Source organism: Nicotiana tomentosiformis, chromosome 9 (assembly GCF_000390325.3).
Source record: "Nicotiana tomentosiformis chromosome 9, ASM39032v3, whole genome shotgun sequence".
In the NCBI taxonomy this organism is placed as follows: domain Eukaryota; kingdom Viridiplantae; phylum Streptophyta; class Magnoliopsida; order Solanales; family Solanaceae; genus Nicotiana; species Nicotiana tomentosiformis.
The window spans coordinates 60,938,104-60,965,532 of NC_090820.1; the positions used below are offsets into that span (position 1 = coordinate 60,938,104).

Sequence of the window (27,429 nt, forward strand, 5' to 3'; positions counted from 1 at the left end):
GGCTAAGAGACACGTAGGATACATTTAGGAATAGTAACTAACCCTCCAATGTACTTTTTAATATACTACACTCAAGAACCGAGCACGTATTATTCTCAAACAATTCACTCGCCACTAAACATACATAATGTAGCTCTTTCTTCATTAAGAACTTCTACGTTCCCACTAGCACGAATTAGTAAGATTAGGAGGTGTTTTTTTTTCTTATTCTTGTTGACTATAACATTATTTGTATTTTTTTTGTTTTCAATTTTCTTTTCTCTTTCTCTTTTTTTTCTACACACACTCCATACATTAAGGTTCATCGGCTAGCGATAGTTTTCACAACTTTAGTGCACCTTATGGGCCCTTCCATTGTTCCACTCCAAAGCTACTTCCCAAATCTCTGACATTATTTCTTTTAGCGACAACGTGCTTTCTGAGGTAAAGGTTCAACAAGCTCAAGTTATTGACAAAATCGGGATACAACTTGTAATGTGGGTGCAAGGAAAAGGTCTATAGGCTCAAAGGGGCTATCAACGGGAAATATTTATTTATAAGTGACAAGCACATCTATGATCAATAAAAGAACTACCTACGTCATCTCCTAGACAAGCTCAACCTAATGATTTCGCTTCAAATAATACACATGGAAAGTTCTAGACGACACAGGATAGCACAAAATATCACGAATTCTTACACAAAAATAGAACATGACTCGATCAAGACGGTTCTGTGCAACTCTCAAGTCGAGCAAGCACATATAGTTGAGAAATTTCAAGTAATATTGCACTAGGTGACTTACAAGTCAAACAACTGAGAACAAGTGTCACAGAGTAGGCTATTTATATTACTTAGGAATCACATTTCAAATCAAATATAACTGGAAGATAGAGCGCATGCCATAACCTAATGTGCAAGCACCAAACATGTCAACATGTATCTATAACACTCAGTCCAAGAGATCCATCGTCGGGAAAAGTCCGAGCTTTTTCTAATTTTGTTTTCTTTTTTTTAAGTTTACTACTCTAAACTAGACTACATCTAACTATGAGTTATATACAAAAAAAAATGAGAAAAGATTTTTATACAATTACACTCAGAAAGTAATTTCCCCCACCCCACACTTATGACATGCATAGTCCTCGATGCATGATCACAGAGAATAATATTAAAATAAGGATGATAAATACTCCTTGAGACCCTCTAAGGCCTAACTAGAATATGACCCTCAATATTAAGGGTCGAGACGACCTCGCACTTAAGCTCAAACATGCTCCTCAGCTTCAACTTTGGGTACTCAGACTTCCCCTAATCTGCAAAATAAAAACAAACAAAACGTAAAACTAAAAAAATAAAAATAAGAATAAATAAAATACATGTTGTGTTGCCTCCCAACAAGCATCCTATTTATAGTTGTGGTACAACTCTGCTACTCTGCTCAAGCTGGGCGCTTTCGCTTCCTCCTCTTTCCATGGAGTTTTGCCTTCTTGCGCGCTCTAGGAGGATCTCCTCTTTCCTCTCTGACCCTTTTCTCTTTTACCATTACACATTTAGCTGGCAACACCACTTCTTCTAACTCGATTTTCTTTTCCATACCAGTAGGCTCCAAATAAGAACCTTGCTCTATCAACTTTGATTCTACCACAGAGATCATGCACAAATCCTCATAATGCTTAGGAAGGTTAAAAGCCTTGTACACATTGCATGTGATTTCTTCGTCATGCACTCTCATCTTTAGTTCACCCTCCCTCACATCAATAAGTGCTCCACAAGTAGCCAGGAATGGTCGCCCCAAAATAATTGGAACCGCCTCATCGACCATGTAGTCAAGAATAATGAAATCGGGGGGAAAGATAAACTTCCCCACTCGCACAAGCACATCTTCAATAATTCCTTTAAGCACCACTAATGACTGATTCGGTAGCTGTAGAGTTATAGTAGTAGGTATGGGGGCTCCAAGATCGAGCTGCTTGAACACTGATAGTGGCATCAAATTAATTCTTGCTCCTACATCGCACAAGGCTCTACCAACCTCGTGTTTTCCAATCGCCAAGGGGATTGTAAAATAACAAGGATCCATCAACTTAGGCGGGAGCTTACTTTGTACTCTAGCATTGCACTCCTCAGTAAGTGCAACTATTTCAAACTGTGTCAACCTTCTTTTATTGGCCACGATGTCTCTCAAGTACTTGGCATATTTAGGAACATCTTGCAACACTTCTATCAAAGGTAGATTCACTCGCACCTGGATCAAGATATCTAAGAGCGTTTTGTACTTGGACTCATCTTTCAACATTTGCAGCCTTTGAGGAAAAGGCGGTGGTGGCCTTACCTCTATCTCCTGCCTATGTTTATCATCTTTCTTTTCAGCTTCTACCTCTGGTTGAGGTACCAATCTTTCAAAAAATTCTTTAGACACATACTTTTTAGGTAGAACCTCTTCCAATGCTTTCCCACTTCTTACATTAATTGCTTACATTTGTTCAATGGGATTTTATCACGCCCCAAACCTAGGGAGGTGAGACTGGCATCCGGTGCCTCACTTAACCGAGCTTACCAACCTGAGACTCAGGGACTCTGAACATACAATGTGATACTTTGGCCATAGGGCCACATTGCAAGACAATATGTGAAATAAAATATAAAACTAAACGGAGACTAGCTCTAACTGAACATTAATATAAAGGTGGGACGGCAAGGCCGTCTTAACTACTATAGTTGACAAACCAAAAAATATATACATACAAGGCCTACAAGCCCAACATACTGCACTGATTGACAGGATATGTTTACAAGACTCTACTAATGAGTGTACTGTGGTCGGAACAGAGTCCTGACCTACCCATATAGTGTATATATATATATATATATATATATATACACACACACACACACAATATGTACTCAAAACCCTAGACTCAACAACTCCAAAAGACGTGGAGCTTATCGATCAAGCTGAACTCGAAAAACACCTACTGAGGGGGTCTACCCGTTTGTCTATCCGAACTTGCATGCATGAAATACAGTGTCCCTAGAAAAGGGACGATAGTACAAAATAATGTACCGAGTATGTAAGGCAATAGAATAACTTAAAGCTGAAACTGAACTGATAATATAGTAAGTGAAAGTAACTAGGAGTTAAAGATGATCTGAAGATATATTTACCTGCTGATACTGACTCAACTCTCTCAATATAGTAAGTAAAATAGATGTCCGTCCCTATAACGCACGGTGAGTGTAACTTCTCAGTCGTAGTAGGCTAGCTCGTAGGCGCTCTACCATATTAGGCTCGGTATCTTGGCCATTGTGGGCTATCTCAGAGGCGCTCAGCCACAATAGGCTCGGTATATAACTTACCATCTGATCAGAGGTTGCCCAATAGGGCCCTACCCACCGATTATAGCTTGATGGTGGTGAAAATACTATAACTTATAAGACTAGGATAATGTACATAAATTTAGTAGTACAAATTTCGCTTTATGTCTCATTATCAAACGCACGTAGTTACAAGATCTTGCCAACATGATGGAAAGGTTTAGCCTTAACATACCTTATCATAATCTTTCTAATAACCGCGTTGAGCTCATATATTTGCACCTTAATCTACAAAAATGATAATAATACTATCATTAAGTTGTGAAAGGTACAACTATCGCACAACGAACGACAAGATTATTTTATCATAAAATGGGCAGCATCTTCCCTATAATCTTTACATCCTCCCAATTCGAGAGAATACCAACAACACAAGAACACAACAATAAAATATATACATCATTTTCCAACCTCATGTCCATCACAAAATACCACAAAATAGCCCAACACACCCCAATCACTTCATACACAAAATGACAACCATAGTAGTGTCAAACAACCCGAAAATGTTATGATGAATGACCAGCCTACCAACCCTCCATTATATGCTATTTCTCCACACCCTTTCTACACCAAAACTCCATAAAATATTATAAAAATACACAACCCAACAAGTACACAAAACAGCCCACAAAACAGTCCACTACAAGTTGAATAACTCGAACCCACGCCTTCCGATCACCGTCCCGTGAGTTCTTATAAACATAGAACGAAATTTTATAATTTTTCAGCAGAAAAAATTTTATGAAAAAGAGAAGTATACTTACCTTATTTGGCGAATATCTCATCTCCTATATTGGTTATTCAATCCTAAATTGTTTCTCCAACTAGAACATGAAAAGAAGAGAAAATCATTTAGGGTTTTTTGTTGACTTTTTGGGAGAAGTTTGCAGGGTCTCTATTCTTTTGCTCTATAATGAGTGTAATATATGCAGGAAATAATCCATGAAAGGGTCTCTTTGGACGATCCGAACTAGCCCCTTTTTGGACATATTTGGTCCTTTCGTTTAAGCAAGTAGGTGACACACCTACTTGTCACCTATGCAGTCTATACAGTCTCAGAAAACTTCATATATATCTCTACTTCGATGTCGTATTGATAAACGGTTTAATGCATTAGACATTAGACTCATAGATCTTCAATTTGATGGGTGGATCACCCCGTAAATCTAAGTATATTGGGAGAAAAGCTCAGTGACATTAGAACCAAATATCAGTAAAACTTATGAATGTAACTTGTGACGACTTTCATCGACTTTTGTCCCCTAACTCGCTTGACGTCAAACATAACACATGACTATCATACGAGTAAAATAAATTATAACATAACCCTCTTTTCATGTTAAGCACCCTAGTCTTACCCAAAGACACGGGTTATAACATTCCCAACTTGTCGATATTTTCTTCAATTCATTTAGCTTCAGCACCTTCCAACCCTCTTGGTACTTGTTGTTCATGATCTTAAATAGTTGTAACCTCTAAGGTAACATGATTAACTTACTTTATATACTTTCAAAGATGATCTCATTTGTGGTCTTACATCAGTTTGCTTACGACGTACTTTTTCGTACGAAAATATGGAGTGTAACATCATTCCCCCCTTTGGATCATTCGTCCTAGAATGTTGACTAATGTGCTTATCAGTCTCCAACCATCACGATACTTCCTTAACACATGTTTTAACTCATCATTATCTTGGTAAAGGTCCTTTAACTCTCCGACTTATATTGATCCACTTAAGATGCATTCCAACATGAAAGTACTGGTATCTCTCCTCTGACTAGTTGTAGTCTTCCTAGTCACCGGCATCTCTGTATGCAAACACCAATATGTAAGTTTAACTAAAATTTCCTATAACTCTGTTTTACAACACGACTTAGATTTTAAAGAAGGGTAACCAATTCCTAAATGCCATGTAGTTCCCCGCTTATATAATGAGGTGCACAACACATCTATAAACAAGACCCTATAAGACACGACTTAACTGAATATAAAGTCCAGATAAGGGAGAATACTATAAATTATGAGACTAGGATAATGCATATAAATTCAGGAGCATGAACTTCTCTTTATGTCTCGTTATCAAACGCATATAGTTGCGAGATCATACCAAAATGAAGGAAAGGTTTAGCCTTAACATACCTTATCACAGTCTTTTCAATAACCACGTTGAACTCGTATCTTCGCACCTTAACCTACAACACTGATAATAATACTATCATTAAGTTGTGAAAGCTACAACTATTGCACAAAGAATGACAAGCTTATTTTCAAATAAAATGGATAGCATCTTCCCTATAATCTTTACATCCTCCCAATTCGATAGAATACCAAAAACACAAGAACACAACAATAACATATATACATCATTTTCCAACCATTTTTCCATCACAAAATACCACAAAATAGCCCAACACACCCCAATCAATTCATACACAAAACGACAACCATAGTAGTGTCAAAAAACCCAAAAATGTTACGACGAATGACCAGCCTACCAACCCACCATTATGTGGTATTTCTCCACACACTTTCTACTTTAAAACTCCATAAAATAGTATCAAAATACACAACCCAACAAATACACGAAACAACCCACAAAACAGTCTACTACAAGTTGAATAACTCAAACTCACGGCTTCCGATCACCGTCCCGTGAGTTCTTATAAATATAGAACGAATTTTTATATTTTTCCAGCACAAAAACATTTATGAAAAAGAGCAGTATACTGACCTTATTTTTCGTATATCTCATCTCCTATATTGGTTCTTCAACCCTAAGTGTTTTCTCCAACTAGAACATGAAAAGAAGAGAAAATCATTTACGGTTTTTTGTTGACTTTTTGGGAGAAGCTTGGAGGGTCGTATCTCTATTATTTTGCTCTATAATGAGTGTAATATATGCAGGAAATAATCCCTGAAAAGGTCTCTTTGGACGATCCGAACTAGTCCCTTTTTGGACATATTTGGTCATTTCGTTTAAGCAAGTAGGTGACACACCTACTTGTCACCTATGCAGTCTCACAAAATTTCATATATCTCTCTACTTCGATGTCGTATTGATAAATGGTTTAATGCATTAGATATTAGACTCATAGATCTTCAGTTTGATGGGTGGATCACCCCGTAACTCTAAGTATATTGGGACAAAACCTCAGTGATATTAGAACCAAATATCAATAAAACTTATGAACGTAACTTATGACGACTTTCATCGACTTTTGTTCCCCAAATCGCTTGACTTCAAACATAACACATGACTATCATATGAGTAAAATAAATTATAACATAACCCTCTTTTCATGTTAACCACCCTAGTCTCACCCAAAGGCACGGGTTATAACATTCCCAACTTGTCGATATTTTCTTCAATTCATTTAGCTTCTGCACCTTCCAACCCTCTTGGTACTTGTTGTTCATGATCTTAAATATTTGTAACCTCTAAGGTAATATGATTAACTTACTTTATATACTTTCAAAGATGATCTCGTTTGTGGTCTTACATCAGTTTGCTTACGACGTACTTTTTCGTACGAAAATATGGAGTGTAACATCATTCCCCCCTTTGGATCATTCATCCTCGAATGTTGACTAATGTGCTTATCAGTCTCCAACCATCACGATACTTCCTTAACACATGTTTTAACTCATCATTATCTTGGTAAAGGTCCTTAAACTCTCCGACTTATATTGATCCCCTTAAGATGCATTCCAACATGAAAGTACTGGTATCTCTCCTCTGACTAGCCGTAGTCTTCCTAGTCACCGACATCTCTGTATGCAAAAACCAATATGTAGGTTTAACTAAACTTTCCTACAACTCAGTTCTACAGTATGACTTAGATTTGAAAGAAGGGTAACCAACTCCTAAATGCCATGTAGTTCCCCGCTTATATAATGAGGTGCACAACACATCTATAAACAATACCCTATTAGACACGGCTTAACTGAATATAAAGTCTCGATAAGGGAGAATACTATAAATTATGAGACTAGGATAATGCATATAAATTCAGGAGTATGAACTTCTCTTTATGTCTCGTTATCAAACGCATATAGTTGCGAGATCATGCCAAAATGAAGAAAAGGTTTAGCCTTAACATACCTTATCATAGTCTTTTCAATAACCATGTTGAACTCGTATCTTCGAACCTTTACCTACAACAATGATAATAATACAATCATTAAGTTGTGAAAGGTACAACTATCGCACAACGAACGACAAGCTTATTTTATAATAAAATGGGCAGCATCTTCCCTATAATCTTTACATCCTCCCAATTCGAGAGAATACCATCAACACAAGAACACAACAATAACATATATACATCATTTTCCAACATTATGTCCATAACAAAATACCACAAAATAGCCCAACATACCCCAATCACTTCATACACAAAACGACAACCATAGTAGTGTCAAACAACCCGAAAATGTTACGATGAATGACCAGCCTACCAACCCGCAATTATGTGGTATTTCTCCACACATTTTCTACTCCAAAACCCCATAAAATAGTATCAAAACACACAACCCAACAAATACACGAAACTGCCCACAAAATAGTCCACTACAAGTTAAATAACTCGAACTCACGGCTTCCGATCACCGTCTAGTGAGTTGTTACAATTATTGAACGAATTTATATAGTTTTCCAGCAGAAAAAATTGATGAAATATAACAGTATATTTACCTTATTTGGTGAATATATCATCTCCTATCTTGGTTCTTCAACCCTTAGGTTTTCCTCCAAATAGAACCTGAAAAGAAGAGAAAATTATTTAGGGTTTTATGTTGAATTTTTGGGAGAAGTTTACATGGGCTTATCTCTGATTTTTTTCTCTATAATAAGTGTAATTTATGCAGGAAATAAGCCCTTAAAAGTGCTCTTTGTCCGACCCAAACTAGCCTCTTTTTTGGACATATTCGCTCCTTTCATTTAAGCATGTAGGTGACACACTTACTTGTCACCTATGCAGTCTGCGAAGTCTTGCAAAAATAAATATATCTATCTACTCTGATGTTGAATTGACAAACAGTTTAATGAGTTAGAAACTAGACTCATATATCTTTAATTTAATAGGTGAATAAACCCATAACGCTAAGTGTATTGGAAGAAAAGCTCAGTGACATTAGAACCAAATATCAATAAAACTTATGAATGTAACCTGTGACGACTTTGATCGACTTTTGTTCCACAACTCGCTTGAATTCAAACTTAACACGTACTATCCTATGACTAAAATGACTCAAAACATAACCCTCTTATCATGTTAAGCACTCTAGTATCACCCCACAAGTACGGGTTATAACATTCCCAACTTGACGACTTTCGACAAAATTTATTTTCTTCAATTCGTTTAGCTTCTGAACCTTCCAACCCTCTGGGTACTTGTTGTTCATGATCTTAAATATTTTTAACCTCCAAGGTAACATGATTAACTTACTTTATATTCCTTCATAGATATTCTCATTTTTTGTCTTACATCAGTTTGCTTACGACCTACTTTTACGTATGAAATATGGGGTGTAACAAATTCATCTCAATATCACTTGGGAGTGCCCTATTAGGTCTATCATTCTGAGTGGAGGCGATCTTCCCAACTTCCCTTTCCAAATTATTGCATTCTGTTAAAATTTGTTGTTTATCAAGATGGAGTTTTTGATTATCAAGCAAGATCATTTTAACAACTCATTAGTAGTATCCTCTGCATGTTGTGGTGGAGTTTCTAGTACGTTGAAATTTCCTTGAGGTTTACAGTTGTGATTACCGCCATAAGAAAAGTTGCGATGGTTTCTCCAATTTGGATTGTAAGTGTTCCTATACTGAGTATTCTAGTTCATCGGATCCGTGTTGTGCTGCCCCACATAATAAATGGATTCAGGATTCAAAGGACAATGGTTACCCATGTGGCTTTCTCCACATATCTTACAATAAGTAGACATTTGTTGCACCTATTGCATCTGCTGCGCTTGTCGCATCATCATCTTATTTTCCTTATTGTCTAACTTTGCTATATCTACTCTCATGGCTGAGAAATCATCAAAGCTCAATATGTAATGACCTGGCTGGTTGTTTTTAGTGTTGTAGCCCCGTTCCCTCATTTGCTGCTTATTTTGTGGTCAACGATCGTTATGTGACTTGCCGAGGTAGTTGGTTCGGTTCCGAAGATGTTCCGGAATGAGTTGAGACACTTAGTCTCAAGGTTGGAAGCTTAAGTTGAAAAGGTTAATCGGATGTTGACTTATGTGTAAATGGCTTCGGAATGGAATTTTGATAGTTCTGATAGCTTCGTTGGGTGCTTTTGGACTTAGGAGTGTGTCTGGATAGTATTTTGGAGGTTTGTAGTTGAGATAGGCTTGAAATGGCGAAAGTTGGAAATTAGAAGTTTTGGAAATTGAGAAGTTTGACTTTGTGGTTAACGAGCTCGAATTTTGGTTCCGAAGTTGGAATAGGTCTGTTGTGTCATTTATGAATTTTGTGCAAAATTTTAGGTCAATCGGACTTAATTTGATAGGTTTCGGCATCGAATATAGAAGTTAGGAGTTCATAAATCCATTAGGCTTGAATTGGGGTGCGATTCGTGTTTTGATATTTTTTTTTATGCAATTTGAGGCCTCGACTATGTTTGTATGATATTTTAGGACTTGTTGGTATGTTTGGTTGGGGTCCCGGGGGCCTCGGGTGGATTACGGATGGTTAATGGAATGAAATGGGACTTTGAAGATTGCGGAAGTTTTCTGGTGTATGGGTCTGGTTTTCTTATACGAGATCGCATGGGAAGGTCCGCGATCGCGTAGGCTTATTTTGGGTAGCTGAGGTTTTGTTCTATGCGATCGCGAGTTTTTGTCTACGATCGCGTAAGGTGGAAGAAGCAGTGAATCATGAACGCGTGGGCTAAGTTGCGTTTGCGAAGAGGAAGTGAGGCAGTTGGGTTCCGCGTGGTTGTTATTAATGATCGCGTAGCAGTGTCTGCGATCACGTAGGTCTGTGAAGGTTAGTCATCGGGTTCGCGTGGGGATTGTTAATTTTTGGGCAGCTTAGTTGTAATGCCCCGTTAAAAATTTCCTAATAATTTAATATTTTAAAGTGCGACTACGGTATTCGGGAATAACATATGTGAGTATCAAAGGAGACCTATGGGGTGGAACCGCATTATTTTGACATCAGTAGTGTTTCACCAACGCCGTTACTTCGCATATATGCCGTATCACTTTTAGAAAACGATCTCCAAATTCAATTTTTATTGAAGCATTAGATCTGTAGTGAAATTATGGAGCCGTAGCAAAATGAATCATCGAATTCGGACATCGTATGAGAGAGTTATGCCCATTTTCAGTCGAAATAGAAACGATTTCCCATCGCCAGCGCCCAGGGTAGTGTGGGGCGCTAGCCCTGGTGCTGTGATTTTTGAGGTTCTAGAAATTGGGCCATACGTAGTGCCCCACGCTGCCTGTGATGCCCGAAACGCTATATACTCATTCGGGGTTCATTTTACCCCATTTTTCTTGACAAAACTTTGGGATTTTCCTCCACTCTCTCAAGACCTCCAACTCCCCCCATCTTCAAGGTGAGTAATCCCTACTAATTTTGTGTTTCATTCCATCAATTCCGCCCTAAAACTAACTCAATCATCCATAAAATACATAGATCTTCAAGAAATTTCTTCAAGAACTCAAAGGAGGGTTTTTGCAAGATTTCTTCCAAAAGGTAATCCTACACCCTTAGACTTACATGTATGGATATATTATGAGAATATGAGTATGAATTAAGTATTGGAACTTATGGTATGGTGATTGAAAGCCATAAGTTCCCAAGTTAAATACATAACCATTGTAGAGATTGAAAGGTGATTACTTGATGGATTTTTGTTAGTTAAGGGTGGATGGATGGTCATGTATGTGATGTTTAGAGTTATGGATTGTTTAAAAATTATGGTTGGATAAATTGTTGGTAAATGGTAGTAGTTGGATGAACTAATTCTATGGTTAAGAGATGTATAGATTCATGCCTACTAAGTGTTTGATAAAATGCCTAAATGGCCTAAATTATGGAATTTGTTACTAATATTGGTGCCAATGAATTATGTTGATGTAGATTAAAGTTGTAAGAGTAGTTTGTGCTTTTAGTATCACTAAAGAACTCCAACAAGGTATGTTGGCTAAACTCTTCTCTTAGAATTGAATCCCACGATATTCATGTAAATTATGTAAGTCCCGAGTAATTCATTAGGAAACTGGCTATTCCAAGTAAGATTGGGTTGAAAGATATATGTTCAACAAGCATCCCAAATGCTTTATTCATGTTATGTAACCAATTAAGGATGTGTTAAAATATGGGTTGTGCATTAATAATGTTTCGACTTTAAGTCAAGTTCAAATGAAGGCTAATATGCCAAATTTTGTGAAATATCTCTATGTGCCTTAGACTCTAAATTGCTCACATATGTACTACACACCTTGATTTGAGTTGTATTTGTTGTTGATGATGTTAATGATATTTGAAATTGATAAGGTGGGCATGAAACACTGAATATGGCCAACGTGCCAAGAATGATCTTATAATTATGGCCATTAGTGCCAATGAAATGAAATGATGTGAGAAAGGTTATGAAATGAGTCTCGACTCAAATGTTTTAAAATGACTTCGAAAATAGAATTGCCTAAAAGCTTTCGTACTCAAGTCATGCCATAAGTGGCTGTTTTAACAAATACTATGCTTTGTGAGTATTTCCAATGTGTTTTGCATTCTTACATATTCGTGAGTGAAAATTGTGTATTGCCTCTTGTGGGGGGAAATATGTCAAGAATAAATGGTGTGTTATTTGCTGATGATTTAAACTTGCACATCAATTGCCAATCATTTTACTCCACTTCTCGAAAAGAAATCTATAGTGCTTAAATTGATCATTTCAAATGACCTTAAAGTTGAGATTTCCGGAATATTATATGTATGTTGATATTTATGATGATGATACATGAAAGAGAAGAAATAAAAGTGTGGAATAACAAATATGGCCACCGTGCCTTGAATAAAGAATCTTGTGAATGGCCAAAATAGCCAAGGAAATATTGTTGTTATTAGTGGTTGAAAATACTAGTGGAGATTTATACAATGTGGAAGATGATGAGGTAAATACATTTGTACCTGTGTTATTTTTGTGAATTATTCCCCTTATTTGGGATGAGATTGATGTGATAAAATTATTCCTCTTAATTGGGATAATATTGATTGATATAAAAGGGTTGATATCTTGAATAAGACAGCCTAGCCGATCGGGTCGTGATCGGACATCATGCCGCACACATTGTGGTGATTGTGCTGGAAATTGTAATTGAAATTGAGATTTTGGTTGATGTCTTCAAATAACACGGCCTAGCCGATCGGGTTGTGATCGGACTCCGTACAAAATTTACGGTGGTATTAGTATTGATAGTAATTGTGGTTGATCTCCCTAGTGGATAGCCTAGCTGATCGGGTCGTGATTGGACTCCGTGCTAAAGACGGTTGTATTGATATTGATAGAAATTGTGGTTGATGTCTCTAATGAGATGGCCTAGCCGATCGGGTCGTGATCGGACCCGTGCTAAGAGTACGGTGGTACTGGTTTTGTGAATAATGGTATTGTGAACAATGGTATATCGATACTAAAAATCACCCAATGTGAGATATGGAAATTTATTTGAACACTGTCTTGATACTAAATTGAGCTTTGATGTTAATTAAGGCTTTCATTGATATTATAATAATCTTGTTTGTATTATTTGTCATTCTATTGAGAGACTGTTTAGTTATACATACTAGTGCTATTCGACGGTACTAACATCCCTTTTGCCGGGGGCGCTACATCTTTAAATAGATGCAGGTGGTTCCACAGAAGGAGATTTTGATCAGTGATAGCAGTACACCTTCTTCCCAGCTGACTTGGTGAGCCCCACTTCATTTCGGGTTCATGTATCTTTTGTACCTTGTGTATTCCGTTTGAGGTATAGCCGGGGCCTTGTTGCCGGCATTATCATTGTACTCTTCTTTATCCATAGAGGCTCCGTAGACATAGTGTGGGTTGTGTATTGGTGCTGGGAAAGACAAAATATGTTATGTTTTAGTTGTATTACTTGTCCATTCGAGACATTAAAAATGATGAAGCTATTGGAAATGAATTGCTATTGTAGACGTGAACACCATTTTGTCTAATTAATGAAAATATGTATTATCTCCATTCGTGCATGTGTTTGGGTAGAATTAAATCTAACAGGCTTGCTCGGTCGGGTTCACTCGGTTGAGCGCCGGTCGCGGTCCTCGATTTTGGGGCGTGACAAACTTGGTATCAGAGCTTATAGTTTTAAAGTGTCCTAGGATGTCTCGGAGCCGTGTCTAGTAGAGTCCTTCTTATCGGTGTGTTGTCGACCACATCTATAGGTTGGAGCCTACTTGGATATTTAGGAATAATACCCTTCTTTGATATTCTGAATCGTGTGATGAAACTTGTTATGAAACTGTTCTTCCTCCGACTTGTGCGTTGAGGTTCAAGGTAAGTTTAAATGCTCTTTTGGTTTATTCCAAGTAATGTTGTCATGTGACATGACGAATGGGCAAAGGCCTGAATATTAAACAGATGGCACATGTATCATATTGAATGAATGGTATGGCCATATTAGACAAGTATATAGTACCATGAGCATAATTTATATGAGAAGAGTGCTAGAAGTGATTACCCACCTCCAAAGAGGCATTGACGTGATAAATGAGACCTAAGCTTAACTAGTACATGTGGATAGTGTGGGAACCATGTGTATGATTCTAAGATGTAAATTTGTTACATAGGCACGTGATATATGAAAGACATGGCCTGGAGAGTAATGATAAATGTGTAGGTCTCTCACGGGAGACAAAAAGTTAAGAAAGGAGAGTCAATTGAACCCACAATGAGAAGACTCTAGCACTATGAATATTATAAAAATACCAAGAATGTGTGAAGTGGTGTTACACTCCAAAAAGGATATTGACACGAGGGATTTGGATCCCAAGCCTATGTGGCTGAATAAGAGTAGAGGACATATGAGGTTAATACCATGGGGACTTAAAATCTCCCTAATAGTCAATCATATACATGAGGACTAGAGATGTGGGACTTGTGTTCCTCAAATTGCTAAATTCAAAAGTTGTGTCAAAATGTGAAACATTTACCCCAAGTGGGGAGGGAAGGGCCATGGTGAGGCTACTTAAGTTCATTAAAACGAGAGTTGGGTCGTGTAACTATGATGTTTGGATATTTAGTTGAAGACATGTGTAGTATGATTCTCTGAGAGGATATGCAAATGATAAAGCACTAGTACGAAAATAATGTGGAAGGTTAAGAAATGTAGATTCTTCATACGTGACAATAGACATTACATGGTCAACAATACTAGAAACTAAGAGTAAGGTTTGCAAAAAGGTTTTTATACTTGTTAGAAAGTCAGGGACAATGGAACCCAAGGAAGAACTATAGGTCAAATGGGGAGGGAAGGGCCATGGTGAGGCTACTTAAGTTCATTAAAATGAGAGTTGGGACGTGTAACTATGATGTTTGGATATTTAGTTGAAGACATGTGTAGTATGATTCTCTGAGAGGATATGCAAATGATAAACCACTAGTACAAAAATAATGTGGAAGGTTAAGAAATGTAGATTCTTCGTACGTGACAATGGACATGACATGGTCAACAATACTAGAAACTAAGAGTAAGGTTTGCAAAAAGGTTTTTATACTTGTTAGAAAGTCAGGGACAATGGAACCCAAGGAAGAACTATAGGTCAAATATGAAAGGCTTGCGAGTTCTTAGAATGAGTTAATCACGGATTTGCTATTTAGGTAAAACAATTCCAAGTCTTCAAGAATGACAGAACAAGTGGGAGAGATAAATGTGATGTTATAATAACCCAAGAGTGCATCGGGACTTGATGGAGAGTCTCTTACGAATCTTACAAGAAAGGAAGTGTTAAGTGATACACGAATGAACACATTTTCCCATGAATATCCCAACAAGTGTCCAGAGGCGAGCATGATGAATTCCCAACTAAGGGAAAAGACCACGTAATATATGGAAGAACGCATGGTTATTCACTAACTAGGAAGAATGAGGCAAGAAGAATTGGAAAATAATGATCAAGATGGTTATCGCAAAATAGCTCGTATCAGAATGATGGACTCTCCTAGAGCACAAGTGTTAATAAAAGATATACAAGATCAACTGTAATGCAGTCAACTTGAGTAACACTAAATATCAACTATAAGATATAGAGGGAGTTCATGTCTACATATTACATTGGAAAGTGAGACTACTAGTGATGAAGTGGTAGTGTGATAAACTCAACAAACCAGGCACAATGATACTACGAATTCATGGGAGGCAAACACGTGTGTGGCACAATAAGGTTGTCAATTATGAATTACGGGAAAAATGGGATGGGAGTGAATGCTCTAGTCACAAAGGAAATATAGTACCAACATATTGTCTAGGCCCAAGGGAAAATGTTCGAAACTGATTAAGAGATGATGAACACTTGTTACGAACCAAACATGTTTAACATGATAGTTCTTACGCTGCAATACCAGGAAACACTATTGGTGACTACAATACTGGGAATAAGGTGAGTTACTTATCGAGGATGGAATCAGGTGGACTAAGTACTACACTTATAAGGAGAACAAGAAGGGGTCGTTGAAAAATTTAGGAGGATCTCAAGTTTTAGAAAAGGCCATGTTCGGGCCAATGATATTGTTGAAGTAAATATATATATGAAGGGTGTTGATATGTGTTTTGGGAAGTATTTCGCAGTAAAGAGGTATTGTGAGAATGTTCACGAGGGAAGTAGAGTGGTTTATTAAAATCCTATAAGACTTATAAGGAGAAATGAGGGTGGATAAGAAAGGTATGAGAACGATATTACTTCACATATTGAGGCAATGCCATGCAGGTTGATGTTATCAGGGTGTGCGCGCAAGCTAGTAGATGTTATTCATTTGAAACAGATGATCCCATAAGAAAACTGACCTAGTAATGTCTTTTGTTGGGAAATTTGGAAAAAAAAAGAAGAAGACAAGTTGCAAGTGCTAATAAGATTGTAACTATATCAAGGAATATTTTGTGGAACTCAATTCCTATGAGGTCATATGAAAGAGAAATCTGATATAGATGTTCCACTAATGATAAAATATGGCAAGATGATCATTTATGCCTCTAGGGAACTCTATGCCTCATGTGTCGAATCAATGATGTCATCATAATGATTAACTATGTCAGCACTATTGGTAGTAACCTTCATGTTTCTTAAGATATAACCTCCTGAAATGCTGTGCTCAGTACCTTGATGGATTTTGAATTATTTTAGCCAATCTTGAACCTTGTTGTTCATAATTATAGAAACCAGTAGGGGTTGAAGGCTCAAACATGTCAAAGAAGCATCATCATCCAGTGATCAAATATAATGGATATGAAGTTTTATGGTCATATTCAAGCTAGCACATCTTAAGCGGGGTTAATGAACCAGTTTGGGTAGTTACTTGTTGAAATTGGTTGAGGGATGAAAGGATTACCATTGTAGAGCTTTGTAGTCTATTTTTCATACTAGGTATTTGACAAAATTCCTAAGAGAGTTACACCATGAGAATCCTTCTAATTATTATCTGATTTTTGCTATCTTCCTATGGATTGTTATTGCTAGAAGTGTTGCGACGTTGTAGTAACTTAAGGAAAGCTCAAATAAGGTATGTTGGCTAAACTACTCTCTTAGAATTGAATTCCATGATGTTCCCGTAAGTTTCAAGTATGGTTGGCTCAAGTTCCTTATTTCCATGTTCCGAGTTGTTCCCAATAAATTCGATTGTCCCGAGTAAGCAAAGTGTCAAGAATTATGTATTCAAAATGTGTTCCGAATGTTCTTATAACATTATGTTATCCTTTGGGAATGTGCTCAAGAATGATATGTGTATTAAAATGTTATGGCTTTGAGTCATGTTTCAAACGAAAGTCCATTATGCTTAACTCGAAAAGAATACTCCATGCGTCTAAAACTCCAATTGCTTATATGTGTACCTGAAGTCTTGATTTGAAATGCCTTATTGTTGGCAATCTATAAAGATGCTTGAAAGTGAAAGAAGTTAGTTGGATATGTAAAGCGTGGCCTCTGTGCCAATAATGAAAGTTATACTTGTGGCCAAAGGTGCCAAGGAAATGAGATGATGGGAGAAAGGTTATGAAATAAGCCTTGATTCAACTATTCCAAACTGACTTTGAAAATAGATTTGCCTAAAAGCTTATATACCCAAGTCATGCCCAAATGTGGTTGTTTTAACTAATGCTATGCTTTGTAAGTATATCCAATATGTTTTGAGCTCTTATGTCTTCATGAATTGAAATTGTGTATTGCCCTTTATGGAAAAAAGTATTTCAAGAACAAATGATGTGTTACACCTTTATAATTTTAACTTGTGCTTCGATTGTCAATCATTTCACTCCATTTCTTGGAAAGGAATTCATTGCGTTTAAAGTCTTCATTGCTAATAAACCTAAAGTTGTGATTTTTGAAATATTCTATTTGTTGATATTTATGATGATGATCCATGAAAGTAAAGAAATAAAAATGTGGAATACGAAATATGGCAAACATGCCATGAATGAAGAATCATAAGTATGGCCAAGAGAGCCAAGAAAATAATGATGTTGTGAATGGTTCACGACCCAAAATTTCCCACTAACGGGACCGTGATGGCGCCTAACATTTCACTTGCTAGGCAAGCCAACGTTAGAGAATCATTTACCAATTCCTTATTTCCATTCAATATTTAACATTAATTAACTACAATGAAATATAACAAGTGCGGAATATCATGAACCTGTATTATCTACTACCACCCGAACCTGGGGTCACAATTCAAGAGCATTCTAGAATTTACAACAAGTAATAGTCTGAAGAAAATACAACTGTCTGAATGAAAGAAAATAGTAAGACATAAAGGATATACGGGGACTTCAAGGACTATGAACGCCAACAGATCTACCTTGAGTCTCCGGACAGCGGACCAGTAGCAAATCTCGATCAACCTGAGCCGGTATCAAAATCTGCACAGAAATTGTAGAGTGCAGCATCAGTACAACCGACCCCATATACTGGTAAGTGTCGAACCTAACCTCGGCAAAGTAGTGACGAGGCTAAGACAAGACACCTACATATAACCTTAACAGTATAATCATGCTAGAGGCAACAACAATGAGTAAAACAATAATGCAGAAATAATGGGAGGGGAACATAAATTGGGGGAACACAACATAAAGAGTGAGAAAAATGAAAAGACATAATTAAACCGGAAATCCTTAAAAGAATTGAGCAAATAAGACAACAAGGAAAACTGCACGGCATCACCCTTCGTACTTTTACTCTCAATCTCACCAAATAACAAATAAGACTGCACGGCATCACCCTTCATGCTTTTACTCTCTTCCTCACAATATAAATAAATTATGCACGACATCACCCTTCGTGCTTTACACTCTTCCTAACAATATAATTAGATTATGCATGGGATCACCCTTCGTGCTTTACACTCTGCCTCACAATATAATTAAACTATATACGGCATCACCCTTCGTGCTTTACACTCTTCCCCACAATATAATTAAATTATGCACGACACCACCCTTCGTGCTTTACACTGTTCCTCGCAATATAATTAGATGATGCACGACATCACCCTTCGTGATTTACACTCTTCCTCACAATATAATTAAACTATGCACGGCATCACCCTTCGTGCTTTACACTCTTCCTCACAAAATAATTAATAACAACGGATAGAGAGGAGTTTCACAAGGAAATCAATATTTCATAAATGATTACTTTCACAATTTAACATCTCAACCTCGAATCAATATTCACAATTTTTATCAACCTTGGGGGAACCGGATACAAGTTTCCCAACGTTTCAACAACAACAATAAGCATGGATAACAAGATTTAAGACTAAAAATTTGCAAGAATGGAATTTCACTCGCGCGCTATGACTCGACCACAACGTATAGATGCTCGTCACCTTAACTATACGTCGTATTCAACAACACAACACGTAGAAAATACTCACACAATACCTATTAACTCAAGTCAAAGTTAGACACAACACTTACCTCGCTCCGAAGGCCACTTAATTCTCAATCACAGCTTTTCCTGTGGAATTCACCTCCAAACCACGCGTATCTATTCAAAAATGACTCAATAATATCAAATATTTCTAAAGGAATCAATTATATTTCATAAATTAAAATTTTCAAATATTTCCTCCAAAAAGTCGAAAAATCGACCCCGGACCTGCTTGGTCAAAACTTGAGGTTTGGACCAAAATCATTTTACCCATTCACCCCCGAGCCCGAATATATAATTAGTTTTGGAATCCAACCTCAAATCGAGGTCTAAAACCCCAAATTCCCGAAATCCCTAGTTTCTACCCTAACCCCTAATTCTACCATGAAAACTCTAGATTTTTGGTTGAAAATTCAAGAAATGTAATGGGTAATTGAAAGAAAATGGTTTAGAATCACTTACCAACACTTTGGGGAAGAAAATGACTCTTGGAAATAGCCTCTACCCATTTTGTTATTGAAAATGTTGAAGAAATGGCTCAAACCCGTGTTTGGAGTCTGTTTTAAGCCACTGGATGGGACTTCATCGCGTTCGCGAGAGGCCTGTCGTGATCGCGATGCACAGCGGCCTAAGGTCTTCCCGTTCGTGAGTCTTCCTACCCGTTCGCGTAAGGCAACTCCCCCCTAGCCTTTGCGTTCGCAACCTAGTGGACGTGTTCGCATAGAAGAACATGACCAACCCTCCCCCAGGTCCCCAAGTGCTTCGCGTTCGCGAAGGGTAAATCCCCCATCACTTCGTGTTCGCGACCAGGCCTTCGCGTTCTAGAAGAAGAAGTCTCAGCCTCACCAGTTTACTCTTCGCATTTGCGAGAAGAAGGATATGCCACACACCAGAATCTGCAGAAACCAAATTTTTCCCAAGTCCAAAACATCCAGTGGCCTATCAAAAACTCACCCGAGCCCTCGGGGCTCCAAACCAACCATGCACACAAGTCTAAAAATATCATACGAACTTGCTCGCGCGATCAAATTACCAAAATAGCACCTGGAACTACGAATTTAGCACCAAATCAAATGAAATATCTAGAACACTTTAAAATCCATATATTCTCAAATGGACATCCGAATCACGTCAAATCAACTCAGTTTCTCATCAAATTTTACAGACAAGTCTTAAAAATCATAACCTGTACCGAGCTCCAAAACTAAAATACGGACCCGATACTAACAATGCCAAATATCAATCAATTCTTAAAAATAAATAATTTTCAAACTTTTAATTTTCATCAAAAAATCATAACTCAAGCTAGGGACCTCCAAATTCGATTCCGGGCATACGCCCAGGTCCCATTATTCGATACGGACCTACCGGGACCGTCAAAGCATGGATCCGGGCTCGTTTACCAAAATTGTTGACCGAAGTCAACTAAAATCAACTTTTAAGGCAAAAATTCTTATTTTTATTCATTTTCAACATAAAAGCTTTCTGAAAACCTGCCCTGACTGTGCACGCAAATCGAGGCAGGTAAAATGAGATTTTTAAGGCTTAAACACGCAAATTCGAGTTCTAAAATATAAGATGACCTTTTGGGTCATCACATTCTCCACTTCTAAAACAACCGTTTGTCCTCGAACGGACATAGAAAAATACCTGGGCTGGTAAAAAGGTGGGGATATCTACTCCGCATATCAGACTCGAACTCCCAAGTAGCTGCCTCAATAGGCTGACCTCTCTACTGCACTCGAACTGAAGGGTAACTCTTTGACCTCAAATGACGAACCTGCCGGTCTAGAATGGGCACCGGCTCCTCCTCGTAAGTCAAATCCTTGTCCAACTGGACATAGCTAAAATCTAACACGTGGGACGGGTCACCATGATATTTCCGGTGCATAAACACATGGAATGTCGGATGAACTGAAGATAACCCTGGAGGCAACGCAAGTCTATAAGCTACCTCCCCCACTCTCTCGAGGATCTCAAATGGCCCGATATACCTAGGTCTCAACTTGCCCTTCTTCCCAAATCTCCTAACACCCTTCATGGGCGATACCCGAAGCAATATTCTTTCTCCAACTATAAATGCAATATCATAAACTTTACGGTCAGCGTAACTCTTTTGCCTGGACTGAGCTATACGAAGTCAATCCTGTATAATCTTGACCGTTTCCAAGGCCTCCTGAACTAAATTTGTACCCAATAACCGAGCCTCCCCCGGCTCGAACCACCCAACTGGCGACCTATATCGTCTACCATATAATGCCTCATAAGGAGCCATCTGAATGCTCGACTAGTAGCTGTTATTGTAGGCAAACTCCGCTAATGACAAAAACTGATCCCAAGAACCTCCAAAGTCAATAACACAGGCGCAGAGCATATCCTCCAAGATCTGATTAGTAAGCTCGGACAGCCCGTCCATCTGAGGATGAAATGTTGTGCTCAACTCAACTTGCGTACCCAACTCATGTTGAACTACGTACCTCAATCAGAAATGATAGACACAGGTACACCGTGAAGACGGACGATCTCCTGAATATAAATCACTGCTAACTGCTCCGAGGAATAGGTAATTGCCACAGGAATAAAATGCGCTGACTTGGTCAGCCTATCCACAATAACCCAAACTGCATCAAAATTCCTCTGAGTCCCTCGGAGTCCAACAACAAAATCCATAGTGATACGCTCCCACTTCCACTCAGGAATATCTAACCTCTAGAGTAAACCACTAGGTCTCTGATCCTCACACTTCACCTTCTCGCAATTTAGGCACCGAGCTACATAGGCAACTATGTCCTTCTTCATTCGCCTCCACCAATAATGCTGCCTCAAGTCATGATACATCTTGGCGGTGCCCGGATGAATAGAATACCGGGAACTGTGGGACTCCTCAAGGGTCAACTCACAAAGTCCATCCACATTAGGCACACAAATATGACCCTGCATCCTCAAAACTCTGTCATCTCCAACTGTAACCTGCTTGGCACTACTGTATTGCACTGTGTCTCTAAGGGCATGTAAATGAGGATGGTCATCCTGCCCATCTCTACTGCGCTCAAACAAAGAAGACCGAGCAACTGTACAGGCTCAAACACGGCTGGGCTCAGAAACATCTAACCTCACGAACTGGTTGGCCAATGCCTGAACATCCAATGCAAGTGGTGTCTCACCAACTGGAATATATGCAAGGCTACCCATACTGACTGACTTTCTACTCAAAGCATCGGCCACCACATTGGCCTTCCCGGGATGATATAATATGGTGATATCATAGTCTTTCAATAGCTCCAGCAACCTCCTCTGCCTCAAATTGAGTTCCTTCTGCTCAAACAAATACTGCAAGCTCCGATGATCAGTGAATACCTAACATGGCACGCCGTAAAGATAGTGCCTCCAAATCTTCAGCGCGCGAACAATGGCTGCCAGGTCTAGATCATGAACAGGGTAATTCTTCTCGTGAACCTTCAGCTGCCATGAAGCATATGTAATAACCTTTCCACCCTGCATCAATACCGCACCCAAACCAATACGAGATGCGTCACAATATACTGTATAAGATCCTGAACCTGTGGGTAACACCAATACCGGTGCCGTAGTCAAAGCTGTCTTGAGCTTTTGAAAGCTCGCTTCACACTCGTCTGACCACCTAAACGGGGCACCCTTCTGGGTTAATCTAGTCAACGTGGCTGCTATGGATGAAAACCCCTCCATAAATCGACGGTAATAGCCCGCCAAATCTAGGAAACTACGGATCTCTGTAGCTCATATGGGTCTAGGCCAATTCTGCACTGCCTCAATCTTCTTAGGAGCCACCTGAATACCCTTTGCTGATACAACGTGACCCCAAAAAGCAACTGAACTCAACCAAAGCTCGCATTTTGAGAACTTAGCATATAACTGACTGTCTTTCAGAATCTGAAGAACGATCCAAAGGTGCTGCTCATGCTCCTCTCGACTGTGGGAGTAGATCAAGATATCATCCATAAACACAACCACAAAGGAATCCAGGTAGGGTTTGAACACCCGGTTCATCAAATCCATGAATGCTACTGTGGCATTTGTCAGCCCAAATGACATCACTAGAAACTCATAATGCCCATACCGAGTCCCAAAAGCTGTCTTAGGAACATCGGATGCCCTAATCCTCAACTGATGGTTGCCAAATCTCAAATAAGTCTTTGAAAACACCTTGGCATCCTGAAGCTGATCAAATAAATCATCAATCCTCGGTAATAGATACTTGTTCTTGATGGTGACTTTGTTCAACTACCGATAATCTATACACATGCTCATCGATCCATCTTTTATTCTTCACAAACAACACAGGTGCACCCCAGGGTGAGACACTAGGCATAATGAAGCCCTTATCAAGCAAATCTTGCAACTGCTCTTTCAATTCTTCCAACTCTGGTGGGACCATGCGATATGGCAGAATGGAAATAAGCTGAGTTCCCAGAGTCAAATCAATGCAGAAATCAATATCCCTATCGGGTGGCATCCCCGGCAGGTCTGCAAGAAATACCTTTGCAAACTCACAAATAACAGGCACCGAATCTATGGAAGGAACCTCTGCAATAGAATCGCGGACATAAGCCAAATAAGCTAGACACCCGTTCTCGACCATATGCCGAGCCTTCACATAAGAGATAACCCTACTGGCAGAATGGCCAAGATTTCCTCTCCACTCTAATCGAGGTAACCCCTGCAAGGCTAATGTCACTATCTTGGCGTGACAATATAATATAGCATGATAAGGTGACAGCCAATACATACCCAGTATGACATCAATATCAACCATGTCGAGAAGTAGGACATCTACACGAGTCTCAAGACTCCCAATGGTGACCACATACGAATGATAAACATGATCTACAACAATAACATCTCCCACTAGTGTGGACACATACACAGGAGCACTCAAAGAATCATGGGGCACAACCAAATAGGAAGCAAAATAGGATGACATATAGGAGGAAGTAGATTCCCGATCAAATAGAACTGAAGCATCTCTACTGCAAACTGAAACAGTACTTGTGATAACAGCGTCAGATGACTCAGCCTCATGCCTGGCTGGGAAAGCATAACACCGGGGCTGGGCCCCACCACCCTGAACTACGTCCCTAGGATGACCTCTAGCTAGCTGGTCTCCACCTCTAACGGCCTGATCTCCACCTCTAACAGTCTGGCCTCTACCTCTGGCTGCTTGACCCCTACCTCTGGCTGGCTGAGCAGGTGGTGCAGCAACAGGTGTCGGAACCATGCACGAGAACTCTGATGATGTGAGCTGCCCGTTGCCTGAGGGCAAAATCTAGCAATGTGTCTTGAATCACCACAAGTATAACATAACTTCAGCTGTTGTGACTGTTGACCCTGAAACTGACCCTGTCGACCTGAATAACCATCCTGATGACTCTGGAGTGGAATTGTTCTAATAGGAGTTAGTGGTGCACTGTAGGCTAGCTGGTCGGAATAATGCATCTGAGAGCCATGAACACCTGAGGCACCATGAGATGCCTGAAGCGCTAAATAAAACGGCCTGGGAGGATGGCCTCTACCAAAAGTACTCCTGCCTCTAGGTGAGGCACCACTGAACTCACCAGAATGACGAGGTCTCTTGTCAGACCCCTAACCTCCCTGAGTAAAAACCAGTTCGACTCGTCTGGCGACATTAGCAGCCGCCTGAAAAGAAATCTCATTTCCTATCTCCTTAGCCATCTGCAATCTGATAGGCTGAGCAAGTCCATCAATAAACCTCCTCACCCTCTCTCTCTTGGTGGGAAGCAGAAGGGTAGCATGACGGGCCAAATCCATAAAACGGGCCTCATACTTAGTAATAGTCATGATGCCCTACTGGAGACGCTCAAACTAACGGCGACACTCCTCTCTCAATGTGATAGGCAGAAACTTCTCTATGAAGAGTTAAGAGAACTGGTCCTAAGTAAGAGTAGGCGACCCAGCTGGTCTGGTCAACAGGTCATCTCTCCACCATTTCTTGGCGGAACTAGTTATCTAAAATGTAGCAAAATTGACCCCATTGGTCTCCACTATACTCATGTTCCATAAAACCTCGTGACAGCTGTCAAGATACTCCTGGGGATCCTCTGAAGGAGCACCGCTGAAGTGAACAGGAAAAGGCTTGATAAACCTGTCCAATCTCCATAAAGCCTCAGAAGACATAGCTGGCCCATCTCCGACCTGTGTCGTAATAACCTGCTGAACTAATCCGACTGGCTGAGCTGCTGGAGCCTGATACTAGGGAGCTATCTGTTCCGGAGCGGGAGTGGTGGGAGTCTGAGCTCCTCCAGCCTGAGATAGTGCTGGTGCCATGGGAAACGCGTCAGTCTGATCCACACTCTCCATTAGGTCCACCAAACGGACCAAAGTATCCTGAAGTACTGGGGTAGCAATGAACCTCTCCGGAACCTGAGCTAGTCCGGCAGGAACAGTCTGAGCTGGACCCTCCTCGTCAAGCTCTATCTGAAGCTCCACTGATGGGGCTGCTGCCCGGGCCCTAGGCTGAGCCCTGCCCCTACCTCGGCCTCTGTCACGGCCTCGGCCTCGACCTCTGCCATGCATAGGATCTGTCATTGGAGGCTCTACTGCTGCTCGTCTATGGGAGAGGTACTCGTGCTCGCCATCTGCCAGACAATAAGAGTAAAAGTGTTCAATCAGCATTGAGAAAGCAAAATCAAACGACAGAGAAGAAAAGAAGTGAAATTTGTTCCTAAACTTCATAGCCTCTAGAAGATAAGCACATACGACTCCGTACCGATCCTCCAGAATCTACTAAGCTTACTCGTGAATCGTGAGACCTACGCAATCTAGTGCTTTGATACCAACTGTCACGACCCAAAATTTCCCACCGACAAGACCGTGATGGCGCCTAACATTTCACTTGCTAGGCAAGCCAACGTTAGAGAATCATTTATCAATTCCTTATTTCCATTCAGTAATTAACATTAATTAACTACAATGAAATATAACAAGTGCGGAATATCATGAACCTGTATTATCTACTACCACCCGAACCTGGAGTCACAATTCAAGAGCATTCTAGAATTTACAACAAGTAATAGTCTGAAGAAAATACAATTGTCTGAATAAAAGAAAACAGTAAGACATAAAGGATAGACGGGGACTTCAAGGTCTGTGAACACCACAGATTTACCTTGAGTCTCCGGACAGCGGACCAGTAGCAAATCTCGATCAACCTGAGCCGATATCAAAATTTACACAGAAATTGCAGAGTGCAGCATCACCACAACCGACCCCATGTACTGGTAAGTGTCGAACCTAACCTCGGCAAAGTAGTAACAAGGCTAAGACAAGACACCTACATATAACCTGAACAGTATAATCATGCTAGAGGCAACAACAATGAGTAAAACAATAATGCAAAAATAATGGGAGGGGAACATACAGTGGGGGAACACAACATAAAGAGTGAGAAAAATGAAAAGACATAATTCTACCATGAAAACTCTAGATTTTTGGTTGACAATTCAAGAAATGTAATGGGTAATTGAAAGAAAATGGTTTAGAATCACTTACCAATATTTTGGGGAAGAAAATGACTCTTGGAAATCGTCTCTACCCGTTTGGTTATTGCAAATGTTAAAGAAATGGCTCAAACCCATGTTTGGAGTCTGTTTTAAGCCACTGGACAGGCCTTTATCGCGTTCGCGAGAGGCCTGTCGCAATCGCGATGCACAGCGGCCTAAGGCCTTCGCGTTCACGAGTCTTCCTACATGTTCGGGTAAGGCAACTCCCCCCTAGACTTCGCATTCGTGACCCAATGGACGCGTTCGCATAGAAGAGCATGACCAACCCTCCCCCAGGTCCCCAAGTGCTTCGCGTTCACGATGGCCAGGTCGCGTTCGCAAAGGGTAAATCCCCCATCACTTCGCGTTCGCGACTAGGCCTCCGCGTTCGCGACTAGGCCTCCGCGTTCGTGAAGA

At 39.6% G+C, this 27,429-nt stretch overlaps 1 protein-coding gene across 1 annotated transcript; it reads right to left on the minus strand.

Annotated features, from left to right (window-relative positions):
* Nucleotides 1-1,420: 1,420 nt before the first annotated feature.
* On the minus strand, nucleotides 1,421-25,648 carry LOC104103391 (uncharacterized). The gene is made up of 3 exons (XM_070184971.1): nucleotides 25,538-25,648; nucleotides 3,533-3,585; nucleotides 1,421-2,438 (listed from the first exon to the last, which is right to left on the minus strand). Exons 1-3 carry the CDS (start codon nucleotides 25,646-25,648, stop codon nucleotides 1,421-1,423), a joined length of 1,182 nt encoding a protein of 393 aa, XP_070041072.1.
* Nucleotides 25,649-27,429: the final 1,781 nt, after the last annotated feature.